This window comes from Enoplosus armatus, chromosome 6 (genome assembly GCF_043641665.1).
Source record: "Enoplosus armatus isolate fEnoArm2 chromosome 6, fEnoArm2.hap1, whole genome shotgun sequence".
Classification (NCBI taxonomy): domain Eukaryota; kingdom Metazoa; phylum Chordata; class Actinopteri; order Centrarchiformes; family Enoplosidae; genus Enoplosus; species Enoplosus armatus.
The window spans coordinates 26,071,814-26,093,147 of record NC_092185.1 but is presented as its reverse complement, the minus strand read 5'-3'; the positions used below and the strand labels follow the sequence as shown (position 1 = coordinate 26,093,147).

Genomic DNA, 21,334 nt, shown 5'->3' with positions numbered 1-21,334 from the left:
CCCATTTCAGACTGGGCCTCCTCAGAAGGACACTGAGCCTTTTTGAGGGCGTGCTCAGACTGAACGCAGAGTGAACTTACTCAATGCACAGAGGCTCCCTGGGCTGGCTGAGAGTTAAATGACTTACAAATGTGTTTCAACTAGAGAGAAAATAACAGAATGATGTTCCTGGTCCCTTTTTGGACATCAGCCAGAGGACGAGCCGTCCACACACGCTACGCATCTATGTTGCCAAGCTAGCTACGGCTAACGTCTGTACATTTGTAGTCTGGCACAGCCCATCGTTGTTCTGGGATAGAAGGGGGCTTCCGCTTCCCGTTCATTCCCCCCCGAACGACCAACAATATAGCGACCGCTGAGACGTTAGCTGTGAGCTAGCAACACAAATAAAATGACATTTAGTCCTCAGAAGAGGACCCCCCTGACATGGGACACAGCAGCTGTTCTTCTACAGTCAGCTACTCTCAGACCTCGACAAAGTCCCTGATCCCAGTGATGTCACAGACCCTCCTCCTCCTCCTCCAGGTGTGTCTCAGGTGAGTCAGTCTGTGTGTGTGTGTGTGTGTGTGTGTGTGTGTGTTCTTCAGACAGAGGGGGGCTCAGTTCTTTGGTCTGCTGGCTCTGCCTTCGCTGTGTGCTGTTTGGAGCCCGCCTCTCCTCTCTCCTGCGTGCTGTTCCCCAGATCCACCGCGGCCGGTGCCGTGCCGGGGCCCTTCTCCTCGTGGGACGGGGGACTCGCTTGGGGGTTTTCTGGGGAGTCGGACGCAGCGGGGATTGTGCTGGGGGTCTTTTCTTGAGGTGGCGGGGACGCCAGCAGTTTTTCGAGAGTTTGGGGCAGTGCCGGGGCTGTGCCGGGGCTCTTTTTCTGGGATTTGGTTTGGGTTAGGGCCGGAGGCCTCCCCAGGATGGGTGGAGCTTTGTCGAGGGCCGCAGCCGGACTGAAGAGTCGGGGTGCTGATGCTTCTTGTGGAGCCTGAGCTGTAGAGGAGGGACACCCGGAGTATGGGGCTTCCTCCTCTCCTGGAGGGGGTTGCTTTGTGGTTTCAGCTACCATCCCTCCACGGCCCGTCCTTGCTCTCTCCGCCCTCAGCTCCTCCTTCTTTTCTTCAGCCGCCTGTGTCGCTGTGTCACCGGCTGGGTGGATGAAGAACACGCAGACAGAAGGACGGCTGTGTTATCATCGCAGACAGAAAGAAAAAACAACGAAGAACTGGAAAGTAAGAGATGAGAACGACTGATAAACACCGCTCTCACCATCCTGCGCTCTTTGTGCTTCCTCCCCACTAGGTGGTGGATCTTCAGTGCAGGTGGGCAGATCCCCTCGGTTGCCCCGGAAACGGATGGGCGACCTCTGTAACACTGCCTTCAGCTCTGGGAGAGATGGAGAGCTTTAATTATCACTGTGTGAGAAAACAAACTCTAAATATATTTACAAGAAACAATTGAAATACGCATTAATGCACCTTAACAAGAGATGTGGACATATGAAACCAATGACGGCAGGTCACACAAGTAGACAATTGCTTCACTTTAAGGGGGGGGGGGGGGGGGGGGGGGTCACCAAGCCCAAAAGGTATTGATTCAAATAAGGTTGTTGATTCAAATCAGCATAAGCGGCATGAAAACACATTTCAAGAACCAGCAAATGACATTTTCCAGACTTGAACCCGAGCTCGTGCAAAGGTAGTCCGGCTTGGGAACTGACCTCAGGTTTTGAAATCTAGTAGTGTCACTTCAAGAACCTTCAGAGACTTGTGCTTTCATGTGCATGGTTTTTATACTCCTTATCTTGCTGTTATTGCTTACAGGTGCTCAGTGTTATTTAGAAATGCTGTTCTTTTTTTTTTTCTTTTCTTTAATATTGTCTTCATTAAACACTTTGGCAAAGTCTCACCTTGCGTCATGGCCAGAGCGTCCTCGTGGACGGACACGGCCCTGCGCTGTGGAAGGGGCTTCATGTGTTGCCGTGGCTTAGGAAGACTCTCTGAAAGTACACACACACACACACACACACACATAAATCATCATCAGATCACTTTGTAATATTATTGTGAACAATGTTATGTGAATGTTCATTTAAATGTAACTGACTGAACGCAACCTTCTATCCATCCTTTTACGATGTTAAATGCGTGGGGCGGTTGGCATGGGGAGGGGTACAGACTACCTGATTTCTCATAAAAGCTCATAACCCTTCAAGTAATACATCATCATACCCTAATCGGGATGAATTATTTGGTTCTAGAGAGATCAGTCAGACGTACCGTCGGTCACCGATTGTGCTTTCTCAGAGCGATCCTGCGCGCTGGGACCCCTCCACGGAGACGGGGCCGGAGGAAGCAGCTCTTTCCTGGGGGACGGAGCTGTGGCTGCACCCCGGGGACCCTCCTGGCATCCATTCTAGGGATGAAGATCAGAGGGTGCCTCAGTGGGTGCTCAGTGGGGCGTCATAAATAGGCAGTGGCGATATTCGATAATGTATATATTAGCTCTGTGTAGCTAACAATGCAGTCTAATACAAGTGAATCACACAGCCAATCAGGGTAATCCACGGTTGGCCAGTTATGTGCTAGCTCACCCTGATTGGTTGTTTGATTCAGACCTGGTCCAGTTTTTTAAAAGACTACATACAAAAGGGGGCGGGTGCTGACAGACATTTTTTTAAAGAAGCCCTTTAGTTGGATATTGTTAGTGGCATGCAATGGGTAAAATTAGTTATTTCACCCGAAATTATAATTCAATAATATTGCCTGCTGTAGCTTTAAATTGTATCATGTCGTGTGTGAGTTTTTTTTTTCTAATATTCAGTCTACCCTCATTGATATAAATGGGTTGGGAAAAGAAGTTAGAGAGGAGGTATTATGCTCATGTCCAGCTCTATATCTTTATTCTGGGACTCCACCAGAGCAGCTTTGCATGATTCACAGATCTAATAAGTCCTTCTTCATCTTATTGTGGCCCTTCATGCGGCCCCTGCAGCCCACGAGTGGCAGGGAGACGCCTCTGAGCCCTGAGCACAGCTCACCGCTTCATACTGAGCGGCCGTGGTCGACAGTAACTTAGCTTGGAAAATAGAGACATGGGGACTGAATGTGATGAACTTCCTGTTCATCAGACCACAACTGAAACAAGAAGTAGGTTGGAAAAACGATAGATGTTGATGATAGAAAGCTTTAGAAAGTGACTGCTAACTGCTGCTAACTGTAGCTGCCGTTAGCTCAGTTTGCTCTGAGCACCAGGGGGAGTGTTGGTGTTTACACCACCAGCACAGGAGCTTTGGACCGCCGGGAGGAGGAGGTTTTCAGTCCCGGGCTCCGAGAGTCAGATGGATTAGAGTCAGTTAGCTAAGAGCATATATATAGATATATATATCTATGGCTAAGAGGACTGCTAGATGCACAGCTAAGGGTTAAGTTAGGTTAACAGCAGCTACAGTTAGCTTAGTTAACGATGACTTTAGCAACAAGTAAATCCATCTGTCCTTCAAGAAAGGACCGTGGGCGTGCTGTCACTGCTGTGCCCTGAGCAGATGAACATCCCTGAGGCTTATTACGTAATACGTCTCACGGAAGTGAGACGCGACAAGCTGAGCCGTCTGAAGACTGAGCTTTCGGCTCACAGGGATTGTTTTTTACATACGTTTTCCTCATTATTCGGCAACTTTGGTAACGTTTAATAGGAATATCCGACACTGCAACACTATGTATATGACAGAAAATAAGGAAAAGCATAATAGGTTTAACACCTAGGTTGACCTGAATGTATTTGATTATACTAGATCATTTCATGACAAAAGGTTTGAGGAGACACAAGTACTCATTGTGTCTCCCACGAGGTCCCACTCAATCATTGCATTGACTGTTTCTCAGAAACAATATTGTCAAAGTAGTTCCCATGTGGTTCAACAGAGGGCTCCACTCACGCTGAGTTTTGTTTTCACAATTGATTTCATTCAAAGTCCTCTCATGTTAGTTACTTCCAGGATTGCACAACACATATAACTCTGGTTTAAACATTACTGCCACCTTGTGGCCTGTATTAGTCACTGTACCCAAACTGAACAAATGTAGCTGTTCTAAGTTGTTGTTGTTGTTGTTTTTGTCACATTACATTCTCATATTAGTATTATTTTATATCCATCTATCAATCACATATTCAGGATCTTAGAGGTGTGTGTGTGTTATTCTTTTAAAACAAACTCTGAGGTAAAGAAAGAAAGAAAAATCAGCTCTGGGCGTACAGCCTTGCTTCTGAATGACCTTCCCAGTTTTCTCACTGACTGCGGTGCTACCTGTGCTGTAGTCTCCCCCGGCCGGCCATCATGAGTGTGCGCTCTGAGCTGGACCCTCTCTGCTGAGCCGCTGGAAGGCGGAGCAGAGGAGGGCCGAGCTCCTCCTCCTGCGGGGGCGGCCGGGGTGGGGACCGGGGGCTTGGCCGCGACGGCAGGTTTGGGTGGCAGGGGGCCAGCGGGGCGATCGGGGAGGGCGGGCTTCGGGTGAAGGGGAGGGTCCAGTCGGATGGCGTCCAGTGCTCTCACGGGATGCCTGGGGTCTGCTGGAAACAGAAAGTGGGAGAGACAGTGAATCACTCGTGGACACTCACTGTGAATGATGCAGGTTTGGTCCAATCAGTGACTGCAGGTTGGACAGGTGATGTAGATGATTCATTCCCAGTTTTCAATGGATTTTGGCTTTAAACCTCTTAAAGTGTTATTCTATATTTTTGATATTGTCAACAAATCCCATAAATATCAAAGCCAACAATGCCCCAAGTCCATCGGTTCATATTTAAAAAAAGGCTCAGTGAACTTATCCTTTAAGGCTTAAAGGGTTTACGGGGAAAATCCATTGAAACATGTCTTATTTGCCTCCACTACATAACCTTTGTTACTATTTTCTAGTAGTGTGCATGTACATAGCTTGTTGAAAATAAAAATTTGAAATAAAAAAATAAAAAAGGCTCAGTATTTTTTCCTTAAAACAGCTGGTCACTAGTTTTAAGCAAATGTTACTTAAACGCGAGGAAATAGTGCATTTGTTGGGGACTATTTTCAGCGGCGGATAAATCCACATTTGGAGCTCTAGTGAGTATTTGGGGCAGCAGGACGGCGGTGTGTGTGTGGGATTGAGTCCAAATAAACTACAGTGTGTGTGTGTGTTCATGCTGATGAACTCATTCATGTGCGGCTCATTGATGCGATTTTAACAAACAATGGAGCTCTATGGCACAGAGGAAGAAGATACATCAGGCTGTGATACACACACACACACAGTACTCGTTGGTCAGTAGGATCGACTCATTATTGGTTTGGCTCTGCACGTCATCTAGTAAAGGGGGAATAGGTAACGTTGATACCTGATGAAGTGGACATGGTTCTGGGCTTCATGTATGTGGGAGGTGGTTCAGGTTTGTCCAGGATAGCACCTGAGGGACGGAGATAGCATAGCAGATAGCAGTACGGCTGAGAAACTCAACCCAAGCAGGGGGCTCCGTGAAACAAATACCATCCACATCCCATACGTGTTAGCTTTAACTTAATGACTGAAGATTGTAAAATTTGTGTTGATGTGATGGAGATAGAAAAAAACACACGCTTACCTTCAGAGTTGGCCTTTCTCAACTCCTCGTCTTTATTCTGCGACAGACACATTGGACAGTATTAAAGTACCGCAACAAGTTTCGGGAATGATCTGTATTAAACTTAAAGAAGCAAACCACCAACATGGTATAAAACCATGGCCGGTGGGCCACGCCCCCCGTCCTACCTGGCTCGTCTTGGTGGCGGGTGGAGTTTTGGCCACGCCCATTCGGTGCAGCATCACCTGAAGCCTCTGCTCAAAACTAGGTGTGCTCTCGGACGCATGCTTCTGGAAAGACGATACGTGAACATTTATGAAGAGTGAATGTGAATGTTCACACACCCACACACACACCCACACACACACACGCTCAAACAGACATACAGTTGGCTGATAACTACCCAGTGCCAGGACCACACTGTTACTGTGGGTGTGGTGGTGTTTCCTGGTGTAGTTGTGTACACATTCTGAATTATTGGATTAAGGTCCTGTTCAGTCCTCGGCGCAGACTTAAAGGACAGCAACTGTGTTTTTTTTACATGTCGTAGTCCTTTTGCTACTACTACTACTACTACTACTACTAATAATACTATCAATAGTGAACAACTCCAAAACATAGCTTTTTAAGGTATAAATGTGTTTTTCAGACCATTCACGTCACCACAGTGGGGCTGGAGTGATATTGGGATGAATTCTAATGATAAAAAGAATAAAAGATATAAGTAAATCTTCTTTCCGTAACCCATAAAAATGTCGACTGGTGACTGGTTTGAAACCACAACAATTAAACTTCTCATATTTGATCAAAGGACAAATAGTGGCACGGCGAGTTGTTTGGTACCAGCCAGTTCAATACACAGTGTTTTTTTTCTAAAGCCTTCTCGAGAATGGACGGATCTCAACATGCCAGCTTGGTGTTTGGGTGTGTTCAGCAATGATGTAAGCCCAACAGGCGTCAACTGCCTTGGAATCAGGTTTTTTTTTTTCTTTTTTAATAACCCTAACCATTGTCGGCTTTGTCAAAGCACACTGACGTCACATTATAAGCAAGCAACTGATCAGACGCAATTCAGTATGTCGGACTGTCTGAAGCTCAGCGCTGACTGCCTCTATGCACTCATTCAGGCCTCTTTGTCTATGAGAAGAAAATAGAGCTCTGATAGGTCCGTATGCCCATCAGTGAATATGAGTGTCAGTGAGTGAACTTGTTTGTTCATTCCATGATTTTTCGACAGTGTGTTGTGGAAGCATTGTGCCCAACAGCCTGTACAGATGATGTCCGTGATTGTAGGTGGTTTTGTTTTTCCGGAAATCAGCCTGTGTGGTCGGGGGCCTTAGTATTTTGAAAATAAATGTGCCTATTTTGTACCAAATTTGCCTTTTGTTTTGCCCTTGGTTACCTACTAGAATTGAGCATGTGATTCAACGCATTTCTTTATTTTCTGAAGTGAAGTCTAAACAAATGAGCAACGACAGCGCTCTCTGTCCATGGTGCTAGAATATGTGGCATTTTCGCTGCAGGTCGCGTATTACATGCAAACGTTAGGCACTGTGAATGTGAGAGAGTTAAAATCGCGTAGGCCCTTGCTGAAACAACGCCCCCCCCCTGTGTAGGCCTGCCCAGTGGTGGGCGGGGCAGCTGTTGCCTCAAACTGTCTCTGTTGTCACTCATTTCCAATGTCAGTATAGCCGAACACACAGTACAGCTGCTGTCATTAACCTAGATATGTGTTTTCAGAAAAAGAGACCACACCACTCAACCCATAATACTGTAATTAAGGATCAACTGTTGACACTTACAAGAGCATTTATTGTGTTCGTGCTGATTTTGTCAGACAATGTCATGATCATAATATAATGATGGAATCAGCAGCCAGGAATGATTGGTTAATACGAGCTGTGATCGCTGTTTCATGCTTGCTCAGTTGTCTGTATTATAACACAGTACAGGTGATCTCAGAGCAGCGGGAGGGGACTGAACGCACGTTCAACCAAATGAGCTGAACTAATCAGAGTAACCGGTTTGTCATGTCCCACTTCGTATCAGATGGTGGCTGTAAAACCCACAGAAATTTAGATGCAGATCTTTACAAAAAGGACCTGGAAATGCTAACATGGATGGACACCATTAGACCACATAGTGTGAATGTGGCCTGCAGAGATTTAACAGATGAGTTTTGTCTCTGGCCGTACAACTAGCTAACAAAGTTAGCTAATGCGCTAAAAGAGTTAGCGTAACGAGAGAAGTCACCTATTCCTCAGAGTTGCCCGATTTCTGATGGGGTGGGCGTGACAAACCTTTAGACACATGACGTTATCCATACCTACAACAGACAACACTTTATTTAACCTTACGCGACATGAAGTGTGAGCTAGCATGCTGATACCAGGTGCCTGTTACCACAAAGTTGTATTGTCAGTAAAAAAAAAATCAACACTTCCTGCACATAAACATTTACACAAAGTGTTGAGTGTAACACCGAATTTACAGTCCGGGTCGTTTGGTGTTTGCTGGCGTTTCATTCCCATCACGGGTCGTGCCTTCTCCTATTATCTACGAGCTGTGTGTTCAGTGTTTTGTCAGACTGACCTTAATGTGCGTGTCATCCTTGTCTTCAGGCTCTAATCCCGTCAGCAGTATGAGACTCTGGCTCTTGCCCTCCCTCAGTGACCTCTTGGTCACCTTCAGTCTCCTCTCTCCGTACGGTGTCCCCCCCGACATCGTCTCCTTCATCGGCACACCACTCCTCTCCTGCTCAGTTAGAGGGGACGTGACCCCGGGGCTCGGGGTGCGCCCCGGCAAGACGGGAACGGCCTCCTCTTCCAGGTTGGAAAGCGTGGCGGTAGTGAGGTCGGGGCTTGTGGCGATAGTGGGGTAAGAGGGAGCTGTCTCACTGGGAGGCGTCATCGTGGTTAATGTCTTGGCAGGCACCGTCGCTCCCCTCGCATCGCCTGCAAGATGGCGGCTGGTGGCAACGGTTCCTTCTGTGGTGGCGGCATCATTAGAAACGTTAGCATCCTCCACTGACCTTGCCCCTCTTCCCTTCTCTCTCTCCTTGTCCCTCTCCCTCTCTCTCTCCCTTTCTTTGGCCTCGCGGAGGGGTCGAATGAGGTCTGCAATGGAGGTCCTTTTGACCTTCACCCCCTCTCCTCCTCCTCCCTCTCCCCCTCCTGCCTTGGCAGCTCGGCTGGCTCGAGCCCTCTTGAAGGCAAAGAAGTCGCCAAACTTTTTCTTGATGTTTTTGGTGGGGAGTGCGGTGGCGGTGGTGATGACAGAAGAGGGGGTGGGGGGAGTGGAGGATGTAGGAGGGGGTGGAGCATCAGTGGATGTGAAGGATGTATCGGTAGATGGGACAGAGGGAGAGGTGACAGTGGGGGTGGTAGAGGGGGTGATATTGTCAGACGAAGAGGAAAAGGGGGTTGAGGCAGAGGGGGTGAAGCTTGACTCTGAGGGAGTGGCTTGGGCAGGGTTTGACTCCTCCCACCGGCCTTTTCTGCAGCAGGGAGACAGCAGAAAGAGCAACAGACAAGAAGAGACGCTCAGTACTACAACTACTGCTACAGGACTCAAGACACATGCTCAGTTCAGGTACACAACAAGAAAGGTCATGCAAACAGCACGCGGAGCAAAAACATCCCTCAGTGATTACTGCTGTGCGCTCCACTAAAGGCCTGGCATGGTCAGCCTGTCACGCAGGGATCTAGATCAGTGGTTCCCAACCTTTTTCTTGAGGGACCCCCGTTTTACCATTGTATATACAGTAACGACCCCCCACCGCCCTCCATCCACATACAATTACAAAAAAGTAGCCTCTTCTTTTGAAATATAATAATCCATTTATCTAAATATATCATATATTATTATTATATTTCATTCATTTCAATGATTCATATATGCGGTGACATGCACAGACTTTCTAACAGCCTGTCTACAGCGGGCACATCAGACGTGTTTTTGGTTGGACCTGGAACAGCCCTGGGCCATAAGTATATAGTTCTATAAATCCATCCATGACGGGAACAGGCATGCTTTCATTTTAACCACTGCTGCTCCCCTACGCTGTTTGGGTGGAACAGTTTTTCAGGCTTCAACTGCAGGATTTTGTATTGGGCTGTGAACTCTGGACTCTGGACGGCAGCCGCTGCTGATGTGCTGCCTTTGCTGCGTGGCTGGTGTCGACAAAGGGTGTGAAAATGAAAATGGACATGACAACAATGGACGTCTGACACTCCCCACTACACAGACATGGGAAGTAGAGTTTCAGTTTAAGATGTCGCACTACTACGAAAGCCCCGAGAGGCAAGTGAGAAAAAAAATTCTGGTGATCCATTTTCTGAGTCTGATCTAATTAGTTTTCTCTCCTGTGTTTATGACTGATGGAAAAACCTTTTTGCCAGGATAATTAAGTTCCCTATGTTTTTTTTTCATTTATGAAAACATGTGAAAAAATAGTTTTAGCAGGTAAAAAAAAAAAGGTTTTGCCAGGATTGTTTTAAGTTTGTGTGACTGTAATGTTACAACTTGCTAACATACGACATGCAGTATGTACCTTGTGTTTAGAGTGCATGGAGAAGTTAAAACTCTTGTGGTGCACTTCTGCCTCTTGTGGCAAAATGAGTATTACAACAACAAACACATCCTGAAAAAAAAAAACTTTGTCTGATTTCACAGGTGAAAAAAGTTCTTAAGTCAATAAACACAGAAGAGCAAAACAGCAATTTAGATCAGAGGTTTTCAGAATTTGTTTTTCTCACTTGCCTCTCAGGGCTTCCGTACTGTATTCAGGTCAGGTCAACTTGCATTGGTGACCATCCCCCCCCCCATGTAAAACCACCTGTTATGATGTGATCACAATCACACTGATGCGATGATATTTGTTTTGTCACACACCAAGCTAACTGTGAACTGAAACAGGAAACTTACAACAAAAAACCAACATGTCCAGAACAGAATTAAGACAAGGAATGTTTCGTGTGGTGATACACTGAAGGGGCACAACAAAAAGCATTCACCATGCAGTCTACAACACACACAGCTACAAGGATGAAATCACAAACATGTTTATTACATATCAATACACTCTTATCTAAGCAGCAGTTATCAGGAGAGGTCTGGCCTTTGCTTTCTTGAAAATGCAAAAAATACACTCACAACAATAGGAGCTCTTTGTTCACCCACCAGCTACAGTGAATAGTCATTATTTTAAAACGCCAAGAATGAGACGAAGAGCAACTTATCATCAAAAAGTGTGGAATTTGGTGGAAATGTTCAGGGATCCAAATGGTCCCAGGGAGAGCTGCCTGTCAGTGTTTGTGTGTGTGTGTGTGTGTGTGTGTGGGGTAACATTTTATTGTGTTGTAGTAGTTTTAATATATGTGATGTGTGTAACTATAAAGGTGGCAGTATAGTAGAAATGAAATCAAAGCTGGTCTGTTCACAGAGGGAAACGTGTCACAATGCCTTTGATCTCCACAGCGTGAAAAGGCTCAACGTCCAGACGAGTCAATGTCCTCAAAGCTTTTCTGACCGAAGGGCAGACCAGGACTGGAAAAAACACGTGGGGGTCCTTGTCAAGAAGATGATGTGGATATATCACATACCACACTCAATATACATGCTGACTCCATAACAAAAATCCAAAACTTGTTTGAACTTTGTTCTGGAGGCAGCAGGTATATTATAAAAATGTTTGCACACACCCGTTTCCCAGAAACGTCTTTAAAGGGCCACTCCATTTTAGTTTAGTATTGCACTTTAATAAATTTGGCTGGGGGGGGGGGGGGTTCACAAGAAACAGATAAAAAAAGAAAAGAACTGTCTGAATCAATGCAGCAGTAGTCGCAATATCCTGACTTTATAGTCCCTTGTGTGAGTCAAGCCCCATAAACACTGGATCCTACGTTTCCCATAATGCAACACCATAACATCTGTCATAAGACCCTCCCTGCCCGGAAAATGTGCCCGTCTCCACAGCTCCGGTTGTAAGGCAGGCTCTTATGAATTTGTAGTCTCCCAGCCCAAGCTGAGATAACCCTGATGACATCACAATGACATCATCAGGGGTTATTTTCTCAGACTTGACAAAGCTCCTCCAGAGCCACAGGAGACATTATATATAGTACCGTATAGTAGTAAAGTGAGTGAGTTGACATGTAAATTCAGTGGACTGGCCCTTTAACAAACTGTAGTTACTGTGCACACGTTGTAGTAATTGATAAAAAAAAAATGGTGGTAGGAAATGTTCAAAAAAAGATTTCATATCATCCAAGGTCTGCAGACTCCAATTGCAACGTTCTGTTTTGGCGAGTGGGTTGGGGAAACACACACTGTCGTGAGTCGGACGAGTGATGTGTGAAGAAGGTAAAACACAGGAGGTATTTCCTTCATTTCTTTTTCATTTACTAGCTGATTTTAAACAACTTGTATCCACTTCTACTTGGACTCCTGTGGACTTGTATTTCATCATTGTGGGTTGCGTTTTTAGGGCATTGCAGGGCTAATTTGTTTGCAACATTAATAGGACATTAATAGTGGGCGATATCACAAGTTTTACCAAGTACCACTAGGGTGGGTAACGCAGATACTATGTCAATACTTTTCATTAAGAAGAACTTCATGTAACTTCGAGTACCTTAAGTTACGTTCATCACATGTAACCAGGTAGTACGCAAGTATTATAGCATTATATTGCCATTCCTAAGTGTATCCCACAATTCATCATGGTCGTGGAATATTAAATAGAATTTGATCAATGGTTTTTGAGAAATACATTTCTTCCATAAAAAATGTATTTCACTCCCCTTGTGCCTCGCTATCATGTGAGAGTAGAAAAATAGTCACATTCTGAAAACAAAAAAATTGAAATAGAAGACATTTAGTGCAGTGGTACCCTGAAGGACTTTTTTTGTCATGGCACCCTAAAGCAGGATTTATGGTCACCATAGTGTCCCTGAAACCGGACTGGCCGAGCCAGTACGTCATTTCAAGCACCTCTACAACCCCTCCATGAGAGACCACAGGGGACAGCCACATGATTCTGAACTCATGGAGAGAGACCGCTGCCACATTTCACAGATAAAAACAGATACAGTCTTCCTCAGCAACAACAAGCTCTAGTGCCGAGTGCAGCCATGTTGCTTTATGATGATTGTTTTTGGCGTTTCGGAGAACACTGCAACGGATGCCTGTTAAGCATAAACACACCCCAAATCTCAAAGCTCACTCGACATCATGGCACAAGCATACATGCTTATTGGTTTGAACAATTTGAAATGTAATATTATCATATTACATTACATTATATTGTTAATTATTGTATCATGTTAAATAATATAGGCCTATTCTCAGTCACTCAGAATAAAAGCCAACATGTGCCCTGCATATTTACAGATAAATGTTTCATATTGTTGAAACTATACATACTGTTATAAAATAATAACAACGAATACATTTAAATACACAAATGTGTTAAATTGATATCTTTAAAATTGGCTTATGTTTAAGGTGTACAAGGACAAACAAACAAAACTTGTAGTGTAGTTTTCATGTATACCAGGTATGGGAGACACACAGCACACAAATATATGATGTCGGGAACGCTCGACACCACCGCGAATGTGTTCGGATATCGGACGGCGCTGGTGTCCGTCTTCCACAAGCTGTTAACCCGTTAGCCGAGTAGCGTCGAGTGTGCTTTTGGTTTGGTTGGTGGGCTCAGATTCAGTGCTCTCAGACTGTGTTGAGGGCTGAGATGGATCAGCATTTCTCTGAGCTGACTGCTGAGCTCCTGGAAAAACTCCCGAGCCGCGTGCGTATGTTTATTGCTTTTTTCTTTCTGTTTTGATGGTTGAAAGTGTAACATAAAATGCAGCTAATGTGAATGTCGCGGATCCTTTAGACCACTGGTTTAGTGGATTGTTTGACTGACACAAAAGAATATTCACATCCAAGCTGCCTTGTTTTTCCATTTTGAAAATCAGGAAGTCAGTGGCTTTCAGTCATTATTCAAATCCCATACTGACATCAAGATGTTCAATGGAGCAAGCCCTGTTCTTAGGAGATATCAAAGGTTTCATTCCCAGTATACTGCTGCCTTTAGTGGATAATTGGCAAAGAGAAAAAGAAAAAAGTGTGTGTGTGTGTGTGTGTGTGTGTGTGTGTGTGTGTGTGTGTGTGTGTCTTAGTTCAACTCACAGTGCATAGTCAGGGATGATTTTCTTGGTGAAGAACTCCTCTACTCCTTCATCCACTCTGCCCATCCCCTCACTGGCCTCATTCTCTACCTTTGAAACCGGCTCCTGTAACAAAAAAACCCCCCACAACAATGTAACACACAGTATGTAAACTTTGCATTGTGTGTGTGTTTGTTTGCAATTCTGAAGGAGAAAAAAATATGCCTGGTTCATTAACTTTCATGAGATAATCTGTGATCAAATGGAAGAACCACTGATTTGACAAAGGCATAAAGTTTTATCCACATTACGGCATTTCAATCTAATGAAATAGCCGCAAGTAGCGTTAACTTGCTAACTTACCATTCAATGAGTGGACTATCCATACAGCTACTGTAGCCAATGTTATGTGGCGAACTCATGAGAGTGTTGAACATCGCTGTAACGTCGCAGTACGTGTTAGCTTGGTGGCTAGCACGAGCCACATCGTCGTAAGCTAGTTTGATATTGATTTTTTTTATTTTTTAAATGTACTCTATTTTAATAAATTAGGTATTTTCTGGATAACTGTGTTGCAAAATGGCATGTAATTAAATTGGTAAATTCAAGGTGAAGGGGATGCGACGCCGTTGACAGGCTGACAAATGAAACGCACTGTTGCCTTGAATAAAATGACAGATTTCTCTGGGTCTCTGCCCATGCTGCTGTGGACTAAGCAATAAGTAGCTCCAGTTCAGGACAGTTGTTATGTGTAAGCATTATTCTAACTGGGTCAAGACCAGTCTGCAGAGACTCACTTACATTTGCCTGTGTGGATCCAAAGCCTTCTGCTAACCTGTCTGTTTCTACATGTAGCAGCACTTTAACTAATCTGTGGTGCATTCTCCCACTTCACAGCACTGAAAAATACTTTCCAGGTTTGAATTTGAACGTTCGGACTGAGGCGAAGTGGGTACCCGGCCTGGTCCCCTGCACGAGAGGCACGAAGCTGAGACTAAACGTAGCCGACGGATTCAAGTGTAAGGAAGGACAAAGGCGAGACAGTTTCATTTAGCGATGGCACAGTAGGAGGAAGAGTCGAATAGGTTTTACAGGTTATACATCAGCCATCATTAGGGATAAGTGCAGAGTGAATGCTGTCAGCTATCTAAATCGTCCTGTAGATGTACTCTAAAGGAATATTACTGCATTAATGTTCGCTGCTAATGCTTTAGCTGCTCATCGCACTGCTTTGCATTTGAGAACACATAGCTGCAGTGATGCTAGGTTCAGGCAGCATTTCTAATGACAACTTGATTTACTGAGCGTAAACAGGTAAACAGGTGCCTTTTTCCGCTAAACCTCACCATAGGTAACCATGGTAACCATACACATCAAGGGGCGCCGTGGCATAGGGGTCAAGGTGCCAGCCGTGACCTCCTCTCATTTCCTGTCAACTCTTTATGGTCAGAGTCTTTAATAAAGGCATAAAAAGGCCACAAATATAACCCTAACCCTTCTTCAAAGATGGTAACAGCTGTAGCTTCAGAATGCTTAGAACATAAAAAATAAAAATTGAACATGACTAAAATTTCAAATGACAACAAGACTATAACTAACAATAACCAAATTACTGAATTATTTTTTGCTGAAATGAATGCTTGGAGTCTGAGATGAAATCTCCAAAAAACCCATAAAAATGGGACGTTTTCCTGTCCGTGAATGCAGTGTTTGTTTCTATCTTTCAGCTCTTTCCATCTCTCTCCATCATCCGATGGAAATAATGTGCCTCTCTTTCATTCCCTGCCACCTCCTTTACAGCCACCTGTCTCTATGTGCTTACATGCCAACATGGCACTTTGTCGCACAATTGTTGGCATGCAGACTCGCTCTCTCTCTCTCTCTCTCTCTCACACACACACACACACACACACACACACACACACAAATACACTTGTTACCAAGGGGCAACAGAGCTGTCTCCACACACCAATCTGCACACCCACACACCCGTGTTGTGGATGTGGATAGTCAAACATACAATAGGCTGAAAAATAATAACACAATTGAAACTGTGCACATCGACCTTTGTCAAAGGTTCTTACAGTGTTGTAGATATAGTCGGGTTGGCGTCTATGGCTCTGCATTAAGCTGCCCTCTGCTTATCCAGCAAGCACGCTGAATGCAGGGGAGCAAAAGCAACTCCTCCCATGGGTGCACAGACAGACAAGCCAAGGCAGCAGCGTGCTGCATGGACCACAGGCCTGATTGGACAGACTAAAGCAGGTGGAAGTAAAGCTCTACCAGGCAGCAGAAGTTCGACACCTTATTTTTCATGAACCAGATGCAGGACTAGGATATGATATGCACATGATGGCAACATCAGCACCATTTCCTGCCACCCCACCCCTCAGACGTTCTCTGTTCTCTTTATATAATTTTCCACATCTGGATGTACCACACCTGTCCACCAGATGCCCTCACTGAGTTTCTTCCTGTCTCTGTGAGTCACCAAACTGCCCTTGGGGACCTTCCTTATGACTCCTGCTTATTATATACAGTAGAACAGTGGGAAGGTTTCCTCATGCATTTGCTGAACTAATGTCACTATTTTGCATTAAAAATGGGACTAAATTCCTAATTTATTTATTTTTTTCAGGGTGACAGAGGACTGGAGTTCTTCCAAGTGTTCGTGGGTACAATGCAGGGAGACACCCATGATTGACCTCCAGTCCACCACCAGTGATCAATGGAGACAGTCCTTTGATTCATACAGCTTGTCTCTAGTCCACCTAACCATGAGAGGAAGCCCAGTAGAACGTGGATGGAAAGGAAAATACCACACAGGACGGACCAGCAATTGACCCTCCATCCCCGTCAGTGCTGGGTGGGATTGAAATTCTAAGCAGAAAATAATGCCTTCAATATTGGGTGTAGTAGTTCTTGAAAAGGTGTTGAATTTGAATCGTTGTGAAACAGTGTTCTTCATAGCACAATAAGTATTTCATGTAGAACCATTTGAGCATGACGCTATAGATCACCTTTGTAAAATGGTTGCTTTTAGCAGCACAAAAGGTTCTGCTATGGTACGGGCCTAAAGAAATGTTTTTCTGCTACAAAAATCCCTTTATTCATTCTTTTAAAATTCCACACAATTAATTAATAGATTTCACAATATTAAACTCAAAATCCACCCCTGTAAATCTCCTCCGCTAGGGGCCGCCACAGGATAATCAATCATAGAAGAGTACAGTAACTAGCCACATATTTGAGCGAGCAGCACTGTATTGTAAATCGCTATCTTATTATATACCATAAAATGATAAAGACGCAATGATCTTAATATGTTTGCAAACCATAGGCTATTCTAGCTAGTTAGCTAACCAGTCTAATCTAATGTGTTACAGTATATGCTATATCACATCCATTATCGAATGAACAATTACAGTTTTCCCGCACATGTTGTAGGCTGTTGCTTAGCTTTAGTTTATAGTGTACTGAACATATTAGGTCCTGGGTTAAACATCTGTCATAATTTTGCACCAGCAGCCAGTTTCAACTGCAGGTGCTAACGGAGAGCCAGAGAGTTTATAGGTGAGAGATTACATACTTAAAAAAGTTATATAAACGCTTCTTCGTTTGCTGCTCATCATCCCTGCCTCATCTGCTGAGGCGGGGAGAAGCTTCAATACTTTAACCTAGAACAGCGTAAAAATGGAGTCACATTGCGCATCGGGGTCGACTTCTGTCGAAAGTGCCGTGCTAGTTTTTGTTTGATGTTGACAGACCAAGTAAAAACCGAGATGTAATGGAGCAGACTTTGAATTTATTTAAATATCTTGGCTTGGCTTTTTGTCACATGATGAAACGGGGAAAAAAAAGCTCTACAGGCTGAACATTTTAGGGAGGTGGGGGAGGCACCAACTGAGCAGAGAAGTGGAAGTGGGAGTGCGCTATGTGGGAACCCCTCACACTACTGATCTGTAGCTCTCTGTGATATTGTTTACATGAACTGTTTTAAAGAGCGGCATACCAAGAAGAAAAAAAAACGCTTTTTGTTGTAAGTAGTTGTATGTCGCTTGATATGATCTTGATTTTCCTCAGTTTTACCTTCCACATGTCATGTTGGCAGCCTGTGTTTACATTTGCAACCTCTGAAATGCTTCATTGAGCATGTTTGTGGTTTTGACGGTAAAAAAACCCCATCATTTTGATTTGTATGCGTTTTTGGGTTCAATATGCTGATACAGTACGCCAAAATGAAAAAAAAGTAATTGTCAGGTCATACAGGTGATGTTGTGCTGAAGAAAAAGAAACCAAACACTGGTAAACATTTCCACCACATAGTGTTGTATATAAAGGCAAAATCAAAAGCGGCCAAAATAGTCTAAAACATCTTAATGCGCCTGAAGACCTGGCTTCGCTCTTCAGTGTCACAAACCCCACTCAACAACTTTGTCATGTTCAAAAACACATTCACGTTTATGGGTCAGTAGGGAGATAATATAATTTCTATATTTACACTGTTTTGTTTGTTTTCTTAATGTGCAAATAACCCTTTCTCTCATTTGTTAGTTTGCATTTCTTGGTGCAAGCTTTTTTTCCCCCGAAACAATTTTAGCAAATGATACTTTTAAAAGACGATGGGGGGGACAAAATCGGCCATTTCAAAAAGTGGTGGGGACATTTCCCCAGCGTCCCCAGTGTGTAAAGGACACCTATGTACCATTTGGAGCCCTCTTCTTTGGACCTGTTTATTTCGGTGTGTGAATGAAACAGGCTCCATTTTCATCAACGAACAGCACATTTCATCTTAATGAAATCTTCTCTTCCAGTTTCTCTTCCAGTGCTCGTGGATGCATTATTCTGTTGTGGTTCAAGTATGAAAATGCCTGGCATGACTGTGTAACGTCACTTTAGCTAAAACTTTAGAGGCCAATGCAAATCAATAGTGCAGAAAATCACATAAAATTGCATATTTCTTTACTTTAAAACCAACTAAAAATAGGCTCTATGGAAAAAAGAGAACCCAGGTGCATTTAGACTTTATGCTGCTCGGCGGCTTTTCTTCTGTAAAGCCAATGTTGTTTTATTTTGTCAAACAGAATCTCAAAAACAAATGTGTGATCGTGCTCACACACACACACACACACACACACAAGGTCACCACAGATGAAGAGAAGCCCTCTTTTTCCATTTACACAGTGACAGCACAGAGAAAGAGACCCCCATTAATGTGAAAACATGAATAATTGAGTTAGTGAAAGCATTCCCAGGAGGGAGAGAGAGAGAGAGAGAGAGAGAGAGAGAGAGAGAGAGAGAGAGAGAGAGAGAGAGAAATCAGCAATAGGAACAACCCAGGGAACACCACTCCCAAAATGCATGTGCCTATTCTCACACACACACACACACACACACACACACACACACACACACACACACACACACACACTGAGCACGACTACATGGAGCAAGAGAATGCAAAGATAAAGATGGCTACCATTATTACTACAGTATTATAGAAATTAAAGCAAGAGAGCAATGGAGAGAGAGGCTAGATACACACACACACACACACACACACAGATATATATATATAGATAGATAGATAGATAGATAGATGGACGTAAAATGGGTGTTTTACTGCATTAACCTAAGGATCCCAATCACATGAGCAGAATACCCTCCATTCCTCCCCTCTTTCCCTTTTTTTTCTATCGTGTTTTCATTTTCTGTATTCCCATCATTTTCTCCTCTGGGATCCCTCTGTAGTCGTGCAATTAGCTTCCTACTTTATCTCGCCTTCCCTCTATCCTTCATCCATCTCTCCTTCCCTCCTATATCTCTCGCCTTTCCGTCCCTGCATCCGGCTGTCTACCTTTTACTGTGGCTGTATTCGATTGAGCTAATATGCCTGTGTAAAGCATATTTTGCATGTGCATGCTTTGTTGTGTGTATATATATATATACATATATATTTGTATGCAAATGATGTATCATTTCTGCATGATTATATGCGTACATGTATGTGTGTGTGTGTATGGTCATTGGTAAGCGTTTATGGGTATGTGTGTGTGTTCTTACCTGAGGCCTGAAGGAGGGGGGCTGTGTGTGTGTGCGTCGCGGCCGTGGTCGGGAGGCGGTGTAGTGCCTTAGAGTCTGTCCCTGGGTGGGTAGAGGCTCCATGGGAGAAGCGGGGGATCCAGAGCCGGGGAGGGGGCCTAGGCTGGGGCCGCAGCCAGAGAAGGGAGCCTCTCGTCCGGGTAAGCCTCCGCGGCCGGCAGCCTCCTCCTCTGGAGCTCGAGTGGGGATGGAGTAAAGGAGGGGGAGACTGGGAGGAGAAATGAACGATGCTCCTCTCGCTCCTGGTATCACTGCTGCAGCATCCAATGCCGCCACCTCCCCCTCCCTCCGCCTCCTCCCCTTCCGTCCTGGGGGGGAGGGGGATGGGGAAGTGGAAGGGGAGGGGCTTGAGGCTGTGACTGTCAGGGGGGTTGCTGTTGGCAACAGAGGGAGGCCACACCTTCCTCCTCCTCCTCCTTCCTCTCCAGAACCTCCTCCCCTCTCTCTCTCTGCTCCTCTGTCCCTGGTCTGCTGCTCCCAGTCTGCATCCAGGAGACCTGAGTGTGAAGCAGTGTGACTGATGAGAGGAGAGGCACAAGGAGAGATGATGAAAGAGAGAAGGACAGAGGGAGGGGGGGGAGAGATGTGGAATCTAGCCCACGCAGTAAGCATGCTTTTTGCTGGAATGTATATATATCTAGGGCAGACAGAGCACTATAGAGAAGACGTGGGGACAATGGAGAGGCAAGAAAACAGGGAAAAGGAGTAGTCAATAGGATAGAGGGGGAGTAGATACTAAGCAAGGAAAGAGGGGGAACAAAGGGGGGGGCACACAAGAGAGAAATAATCAGTTAAGCATAGACATGCAGAGAGAAAAGAGAGGAAGCAGAGCAGATGGATGCTGCAGTCACACTGTACTGCACGAAGCTAGCACAGTTCTACACACAAGACAAGGTGAACTGTGGTAGGGTTAAACCTACAGTGTTATTGATCTTTCAAATATTCAAAATGTCTTAGAGGCCTTTGAAATACAATGAAATGCTCAAATTTAGATTTGTTTTTGTTTTTTGGTAAAGACACTAAAATATTGACCCATTTCTTTTTATGACCCACATCTGTCAAGCACAAGTATACAGAAACACAAAAGGATGGTATGTTTCATTATTACTCTTCTTTTAATGCTATCCTCCAATCGACCCCCACGTTTCCACCTCTTCCCTCATCATCCCCTCCTCCATCTTCTCCCCATCTCATCTCTCCCATGGTGAAAGTCACTGGTGTGAAAGTAAACAGGCCATGCTCCAATTAGCCAAACCAAGTGCTGTGCGTCGGCCACAGATTGGCTTAGCATTGGGACAAGATGAAACACTTGATGGGGGTTAAGATTTATACCTTTCATTATTCATCAAACGTGTTTGGTGGTTTGAAAAAAAACAGATTTTAAGTGTGCAATTGTTTTCAATTTAAATAAGCTCATGGTCCTAGTTGGAAGAACACATTTTGATTTTATGACTCCATGACTTTACTTTTTTAACATTTTT

General features: G+C 44.5%; 1 protein-coding gene across 1 annotated transcript in view; it reads right to left on the bottom strand.

The window, feature by feature from the left end:
- Nucleotides 1-583: 583 nt before the first annotated feature.
- The window catches only part of carmil2 (capping protein regulator and myosin 1 linker 2), a 47,554-nt gene continuing 26,803 nt past the window's right edge, over nucleotides 584-21,334 (bottom strand). The window contains exons 31-41 of the mRNA XM_070907108.1: nucleotides 19,815-20,350; nucleotides 13,774-13,877; nucleotides 8,170-9,073; nucleotides 5,766-5,867; nucleotides 5,599-5,635; nucleotides 5,356-5,424; nucleotides 4,292-4,554; nucleotides 2,265-2,400; nucleotides 1,895-1,984; nucleotides 1,255-1,371; nucleotides 584-1,134 (exon numbers count right to left, since the gene is read on the bottom strand). Of these exons, the coding sequence (XP_070763209.1) occupies nucleotides 584-1,134; nucleotides 1,255-1,371; nucleotides 1,895-1,984; nucleotides 2,265-2,400; nucleotides 4,292-4,554; nucleotides 5,356-5,424; nucleotides 5,599-5,635; nucleotides 5,766-5,867; nucleotides 8,170-9,073; nucleotides 13,774-13,877; nucleotides 19,815-20,350 (2,909 nt within the window). The remainder of the gene's footprint in view (nucleotides 1,135-1,254; nucleotides 1,372-1,894; nucleotides 1,985-2,264; nucleotides 2,401-4,291; nucleotides 4,555-5,355; nucleotides 5,425-5,598; nucleotides 5,636-5,765; nucleotides 5,868-8,169; nucleotides 9,074-13,773; nucleotides 13,878-19,814; nucleotides 20,351-21,334) is intronic.